The sequence below is a fragment of the Gavialis gangeticus genome, unplaced genomic scaffold (assembly GCF_001723915.1).
Source record: "Gavialis gangeticus isolate Ggan-Ray unplaced genomic scaffold, GavGan_comp1, whole genome shotgun sequence".
NCBI lineage: Eukaryota > Metazoa > Chordata > Crocodylia > Gavialidae > Gavialis > Gavialis gangeticus.
In genome coordinates this window covers 9,345,467-9,353,891 of record NW_017728992.1, presented here as the reverse complement: position 1 = coordinate 9,353,891, position 8,425 = coordinate 9,345,467, and the positions used below count along the sequence as shown (strand labels likewise).

The 8,425-nt window shown below is 40.3% G+C and overlaps 1 protein-coding gene across 1 annotated transcript in view; it reads right to left on the bottom strand.

The window, feature by feature from the left end:
• COBL (cordon-bleu WH2 repeat protein) overlaps window positions 1-8,425 on the bottom strand; it is a gene marked incomplete at its 3' end in the record, with an annotated part of 305,644 nt that overhangs the window by 27,564 nt on the left and 269,655 nt on the right. Inside the window, exon 11 of the mRNA XM_019518370.1 lies at window positions 6,571-6,880. Coding sequence (XP_019373915.1) covers window positions 6,571-6,880 — 310 coding nt within the window. The remainder of the gene's footprint in view (window positions 1-6,570; window positions 6,881-8,425) is intronic.

Here is an 8,425-nt window from a genome sequence, read left to right as displayed (position 1 = left end):
GGGGAATCTGTTGTTTTAATCAGGCTGAAAAATTCTGGCAACCTTTAATATGAAATGCTCTGGTACCCCAGTGCTTTAGAGCCCAGACCTGAAGTTTGGTAAGGAGGTACCTTTGTGTTAGATATGCCTTCTGCTGTGAAAATCCACCCTTTTATGCAAGTTGTGAGCCTTTGCAAAATGGCAGTTCTCACATGCTTACTCAGGAGACACTTGGCTTTAGTACTAAAATCTCCAAAGATTGTATTCTCACTCTAACAACTTCCAGCGTTGGTGATAACTCGTTACAGAGTAGCTGAGCATCTTGGGCTACAGGGACAAAACCAGTAAGGCTGCTCCCAAGTGTAATAGGGTTGGTTTGAAACAGAGACCATGCCTTCCCTGTGCTCCTAGTGACCTCTTGCTGGGTGCCCAGACAGCATGGAGAAGGAAGCTGTCAGATGTGAATGAAGAGGAGACAAGTGTGAAGAGGGGAGGGACAAATGCAACCTGGGAAAGGGAGCCTGGTATAGAATAGGATTTGGGGAAGAAAAGAAAAATTGTGTCCAGGAATTGTGGAGAAGGTTGCCTCAAATGAGTAGATGATTTTAAACTTAATTTCTCTCTGGCTTCCTACTTCACAGGAGTGTTGTGAAGACAGATTAATTAATGCCTAAGAAGCACCTGGATTTTACAGTTTTAATGGCCGTAGAAAAGCCCATGTAGAAATTAATAGTTGTTTTCAGAGCAGAGTTTGTACAGTAGGCAGCAAAAAGGGCTTAGGGCCACACACTGAAAATGAAGAAATGTCACAAAGCAGAATGGCTGCTTGTTAATGGAGCACTGTCCATTCTGTGCACTGAATGAAGCATGAAAAGAAAGTTGACTATCATTTAATTAGAGAGTGTATTTGCACATGGGCCCAAATTAAGGTTGCACAGGCAAATATAATACTGGTATTACTTAATTTCTGAGTGCTTGACATTGCAACGAGTTCTTCTAACATGCTGTTTTATGTGTAATTATTTATACAGCACCAGAGAAAAGGTGTGTGCTCTGTTTTGCAGGCACATAAAACTGACTGATCCCTGCCCCAAGGAGGTTGTATGATGACAAAAAGGAAGGATGGGAATTGAAGGGGTAAGAGAGGATACTAGTTACAACAAGGAGAGAGCATGCAATGTGCTCATTGCTGTGCAGGCAAACGTTTGAACTTCTCTGTGGTTTCTTATTTGCCTCTTGTACTATATATTAAAATGTGGTGAGGACTGGAGGTATATGATGGAACAGCAACCAAAAGTTGTCAGGTGTAAGGAGGGATCTGAAGGAAGAAAGTTGAACTAAATGGTGAACGGGATCAGTGGTTAATGGTTATAAGTACATAACTGCATACTGGCTATATCTAGTGTTTATATTATGGTAGTCCCACCAGGGTGCTTGCAGGGGTCAGGATATCACTGTTCTAGGCCCCTTACCAACACACAGTAAAAGAAGAGCATCAGCGTTGCAAAGAGCTTACAGACCAATAGTGACAAAGGAAACACAGGGAGGGGGAGAGATGAAGTGACCTGTGCTAGGAAATGCAGTAAGCCAGGCTACAACCAAGATCTCTTGACTCCTTGTTCACTGTTCTATCTAATAGATAGTGGCTATTTGGATTAAGTTACCTCCTCAGAAATAAGCGATCCTGCAAGCGCCTCCTATGGTTGGTGTGAAGGGGCTGCTGGACAAGCACCCGAGTTGCCTGCTTTGGACACCTCTAGGTGTTTTTTTAAGTCTCTATGTCTTGGGGATCACAGATAACAAACACCCTCTACATCTCCGCACGGGAGAGAACATTGTTTGAGATTCATATGTGGTAGTCCCTGTGTTTTCTGAATGCATGAAGTTAGCAAGTATGTCATTTCATATCTGACTTCAGATGTATGCTGGCAGATGCATACACATCTATTGCATGCTAAGGGCCAGATTTTCTCTTGGATGCACATGGCTTTCCCTACTACTGGTAGCCAGGTGCAGACTCCAGACATGATTTTTAAAGGCTGGAATGCATTTCATTTGTATTTGCCTAGAGTATAGTCATGCATCTCCTATGATAATAAGTTTAAATGAATAGAGCCACCCATGCCTGAAGGTCTCTGGGAGCCTTAACACAAACAAATTACAACTATAATTAGCCCAAACAATCAAAATGGTAGAACATCTCCAGCTAAGCCTCATGTGGAAATCATTAGACTATGTAAACACTTTGAACTTCATTTACACTAAGGTCCCTTCCACTGCAAACATAATTTATTCCTACTTCAAGGGTTCATTACACTGCCAGAGCACAGTGTAAAGTGGCTTTAACATAAAAGGGTCTTTGGCCCTTTCTATAATAGTTCTGTTTTCTTTGGAAACAGTTATTTCATAAAGCAACTCAAGACAAAATTGTAATCAGCTTTCAACGTTATGGTTGGTAATAGTGATACATGTTTAGCAAACTTGTCAGCTTTTTGTAAAATAATACCAGGCCAAACTACTGTTTTGAGTAATACTGCTGACTTTGGGGAGCTTGGTATCATAACAACTCTGGTTCACAGATGTTGCTAAATGGTGCACTTTCTTGTGACCAAAGCAACTGTTCTGTTTGGTTTCTGGATTTTCAAAGTAAATCAAGGTTGTGAAAATTGAATCACGTATTATTTGTCCTACACAGCAATGAAATGTTGTCTCTGTTTATTTCATTTCATTTTTTATTTCATTTTAAAGAGATCCTAATTATCTGAACCGGTAGAAAATGGGCAGGAATCCACACACTTTCTATATAGTTCTCTCTTGAAGTTCCGCAGCTTAAGGAACACAACACAGCATGGTACACCCCACTACTGCCAGACTCTACTGTGACTTCACTGGGGTTTAAATCCCAGGCAGAGGGAGCGGCAATGGCTCAAAAGACAGTCCCTGCCCATATGAAGAGCCAAATGCAGTCCCAAATAAGCTAGCTGATTTTGTTTTACTCCAGTGGTAATAATGACTCTACTGGGAAAGCAGAACTTTCAAACTGGCACACTCCAAATTTGGCTGCAGTGCTCAAAACAGCTTTAAATCCAGCTAAAGAAGTCAAGACTTTCAAACAAGCAGGTATTTAAAAAATAAATACATTCTTAGGAAATGGGTTTTGAAGACTTAAGAAGCTGACCTCAAGAAGAGTGAAAAGCGCACTATTTTCAATACTGGCATGTTTGCAAACACTGGTTAGGAGTACAGCTGGATTTCACTTCCAATGCTGCACAAGTATTCAAAGCACATCAGTTTCAATGATTTTGTCAGTGGATGCATCTACACATGTGTTTTACTGCAGTCGACTAATTAGCTGTGCAGTAAAGCATCACCCTCTACATGCGTTACCCCTCTTAGGGCACAGTAAATTAACTCTGCTGAAGGATAATACTATCCTACAGCAGAATTATTTAGTGCACCAAAAATGCATGTGTAGATGGTGACCGAGGCTGGCTGGGGGACAAGGGTGCTACAGTGCTGGGGTTGCCTGCCAGCTAGCCCTGCATTGTAGCAGCCTTGTGCCTCAGCCAGCTCCTCCACAGCATGCTGAGACAGGGCAGAGGAGCTCCACACTGGCAGGCTGATCCCCAGACCCCCTGCCAGCCAGGGCTGCTCCAATTTGGCTCAGCCTACTGTGGTCCAGAGTGTATGTGTAAATGCTGCACCTGCCTGTGCCACAGTTTATTGCTATGTGCTAATTACATGTGTAGATGCACCCAGAGTCTCTCTGTTACTAAACTCCAAGTTGTTGCCACTGCAGCATTACAATCAGGATTCTGTAGGTCCTTAAAGCTGAAGTGATTTCATGTTTACAGAAAATAAACTTAAAAAAATAAGAAATAATCCATATCTTACTACCTCAAGTATCCGTAAATTCAATGCCAGGGTTTTATTTTACATATGGATAACGTTATCACTCACAGGAATGATAAGTTAGATCTCTCACATGTGATACTTTCTCCTTGTAACTTTCTTGATCTTTTTGTGCAGGACTGAGGTAAATCTAAGTCTAAAATGAGGAATGTTTGCCTTTCTGTTAAGCAAAAGATATGGAAGCACTGACTTTTAAGCTGTGGCATGTCACTTAGGTTTTGGTGCCATGTGACTAGTCTTCTCCTTTATTGAGAGATGTGCGTGCCATCATAGGCTGCAAAATCTTTTACACTGATGAGGAATGCTATATTGTTTACCTGTGTCATCATAAATTGTATGTCTATAAATGTCACAAGTATGAGATGAGATTTAGGGATAAGTAAAGAAGTATTTATTAAAGTGAGCATTATTATGCTATATATTATTTATCATGAATATTCATATAAGTTTTTAATCAGTTTGGACCCTTCAATTTGGAGTACAAATTGACAACATAGTCACTATGGTGTAATTTGGTAAATATTACACAGTAGCAAGGAACAGATCCACATCTAGCCCTTTCAAGTGCTTGCCTTTAGAGTAACAGGGCTGCTAGGTGATGAGAATGCCAATCTGCACAGAGAAAACAATTAACCTGAGGGAAGCAGACACAGGACACATTCCCCACAGTAAGTTTCTTATATAGTAAAGTTACTACAGGTTTTTTCCTAGGGCTAACGTTACTCTGGATCCCAGGAACTAATTGAATATTAGGGTTGTGCATGTTGCGCATCTCCTCCCCTACTACACAGTGGGCCCGTCTCCATGTGTGTTTAAATTGCATTAGCGTATTTTAATGCACATTAAAGTGTTACAAAAAAGCATGTACTTTAGTTAATGGGAATTAAAATAGGTTAATGCACCTTTTTCTAGTACCTCACAATGGCATTTTTACACATGCTGTGGGGGCAGCGTGGGGAGGACTATGCATTAATTACAGTGGCTCTGAGAGCCGCTCTAATTAAAGCACTGCTACGTCTCATGTATCAGTGTCCCCCTCACTTAAACATGGCAGTGAACTAAAGCTCTTTCAACGGGGGAGTGAGGGTGCTTGAACTTAAGCATGGGGACACTGATGCATGAGATGCAGGAGGCTGCTGAACTGAGTCTGCTCCAACGCAGTGGAATTCCAGTGCATTGGAGCAGCCTCGCTGCTTGTGTATAGGCACCTGGAAGTACTACATTTAATGCACATTAGGAAAAGCACACTAATGAACATGTAGACATGCCCAGTAAAGTTGATGATGAATGCAGGAACAGTATGGAGTAAATGTGTTGTATATTCACACTCTGAGATGAAGATTGCTTATTCTTCCCAAGAGGCCTGATCCAAAGCTGACTGTTTGGTGGAGTTTAGACTAGGCCCACAAAGTTAGCAGTAGTAATTTTACCACTCTATGACATCTTCCATGCAGAAAAGACCCTGGGTATCTGTGGTAGATTGTACAGTAAGGAAGGTCTACCAGTTAAGCAAATATCCATACGGATCTTGACTTTGTACCCCACTGACACCGATGGAAATACAGTCAGCCCCATGGTCCACTGAGGATGTAAGTATTGACTATGTTAACTTATGCCCTAGCATGACTGGGGAAAAGTGGCCCTTGGAAACATATGGGAGTAATTAAAAAGATCCTGATATATGCTCTTTTGAAAGGATGGAAAATTCATTGCTGAACACAGAGAAGAGAGCAGGGCTTCTGGGGGAACAAGGATTTCCAAAAATGTCTGGCCCCAAACCGTTTACAGCATCAGGCTGGGCAGGTGCCCATTTGTCAGTTCTCTTAAGCCACCTTCCTTGTTGGAGGCACAGCTGCACATTTGTCCTAGCAGCCATTGGCTTGCCATTGCTATTTGCAAAGTACTGGGAATTCTGGGTTCTCTTTGCCATTCTGCCTCTGACTCACTGTGATTTTTGGCAAATAACTAGAAAAGTCAGTTTCACTGATGCATGTAGGAAGTTTCTACTTAGTTTCCAAGTTCTTCTGTACCAGCTCCATGCTACAATGTTTGTGTTGCAAAACCCACAGGGAAATACTTACTTGTCTATGAAAAAATGATTTAAAGAGAACTGGAGAATCATCTCTGGTGGAGTTAGTTCTTTTAAGGGCTTACACATACACGAGTACTCATGTATATATGCATAGAAACATATGTAAATATATATTTATCTTCCAAACATCAATGGGATCTGGCAAAGTCATTTTCATCTAGCTTTCATAATCCGACTTTTGCCAGCTTTCATCATGAACCAAATCTGAGCAAAATGTTATTTTCTTAGCTCAATATGCTGACATACAATAAAATTACGGCAGCCCAGATGCTATCAATGCCTCAAGGTTAACCAAACAATGACATAGAACTGTTTTAGACTTCTTGGAGAAATCTGCCCCAAAGATCAGCAGCATTGGGCAACAAATACAGTTACAAATTAAAACAAAAAGGCAATATTTGCCAGTTGCTGCAGATGTTTGATATAAGTTTTGGACCAAACTTTTTCATTAGGATGAGCCTGAAGATGTTGGCACTGGTTTATGAACTAGCAACAGAGAGCAGAAACAGAAGTTGGCTTTGTAAATGTTTTCCTGTAAGATAAGCAACCAAGACAACTTTTTAGGTTTGCTTGCAAACAGGGCTTACCTCTTGTGAGTGCTTCCAGATCTGTTGCTATCACAGGAGGCATTCCTTACTGGGTACAACTCTGCGGCATGAGGTACTTCTGTTTCAGCCGAGTCCACTTGACCATTCGCTGATCGGTCTCTTAATTTCACGATGTCATTTTGTGAATCCAAAGACACAATATCAGATGGAGAACTCATGACCCCTGAGTCATCAGTGGTATCTTCTGATGCAAAGCAGCTGCTTACTGAGGCTGTTTCCTCTAGCTCTGATAGTTCCAGGACCACATCATCCACAATATATATATATTCTTGTGTGAGTTGCAGGCTCTCTGGATGAAACATAGCAAGGAGAATTAGATGAATTTATTACTTATGCTTAGGGAACTCCTAAGGAGAGTAATAAGCCTATAAGGGGAACGTCTATCACATTGAACTCAATGGGAATTTTGCTAATGACTTAGAGGGTCCAGGGTTTCACATACTATGCATATTCCTGTGTGATTGGAAACGAAGGGAAATGCTGTCTGAAACAGCAGGAGTGAGGCAAGGCGCTTGCACCTTTAAAAAAGATGACCTGAAAAAGTGAAGAACGATGCTTTCCTCCTTCTTTGCTTTCTGAAAGGTGCTTCTCTTTCCCCTTACTTTCTATTAAAATGTCAGTGTTTTTTAATCTGTCTACTGGCTTACTTTATAGAACTCCTTGGGGGATTATGAGAGTGGGAATTTTCTGTTCCTTCAAAATGAAAGAGTAGTGATTTTAATCAAGATAATTATTTTCCTTAGTGTTCGTCCATTTGACTTAAACAGGCATGAAAATTAAGAAAGCAAAATAAAAATCCCAAAGTTTTAAACTGCCTGGTTTAAAAAAACCAACCAACCAACCAACGAAAAAAAAAATATTTCTATTGCTTGTGGTGTCATAATCCATCTTGTTCTTTTGTTGACAGCAAGGAAGTCCAGAAATTCAAACATCAAATTCCAAGCAGAAATAAACCCTTTACTAAAAACAAGACTGGCACTAGGGAGATGTATGCTCTATTCCAGGTCTGCCACTGGCTTGCAGAGCATTCCTACATGAGCTGTTCTATCTCTTTGGCTCTGAGCCTTGGCATCTCTAAAGTGTGGATGATGATACCTCTCCCCTCCGTAAAGCACTTTTAGACCTACTGATAAGTGCTTTATCTGAGTGAGGTATTACAATTAAAATTAAACAAAGTAGAAAGTTTGTGACTTTCTGTCTTATATAGATGCATAAGATAGGGAACACAGGCAACATTCTTCCTTCTACAGGTCAAAGTTTAATTTTGTGAAAGAGGTAAGTGATGAATTACTCAAGACAGTACCATTGTTCACCCACACTGCACTTCAGTTCTTTTCCTAGGTTTTTTTTCTTTACCAAACTATAAACTTTTTGATTTTCCAAAAGCAATACACAAATTTGGGCTCCATCCTGCAATTATTCCATTTGATGAGAATTCCCAATTAGGTGAACATTTTTGATACTGAAGATGAAAACTGAATCCAAATAAATGTCTTTCAAAAAAGAATAATACATTTTTTCTAAATATGGAATTATGAGTAAACTCCATTATGCTCTTTCAGCTCCCAGGGAGAGGAAGATTCGAAAGCAGTGTGTATTCTATCCTGATTCTGTAAACATGCATACATGTGCTCACTTTAATTGAGTAGTGCCAATGAGATCAATGGGTCTACCATGATGTGTCAACATTAAGCAAATGCCTAAGTGTTTGCAGGGTGGGAGCCTACAATTAAAAAAAAAAAGAATATGAAGGTCAGTAATAATAATGCAGACAGACAACTATTTTTATTAGGAAAAAAACCTTAAAAACAAAGGTTGAAAGTATACATGGCCT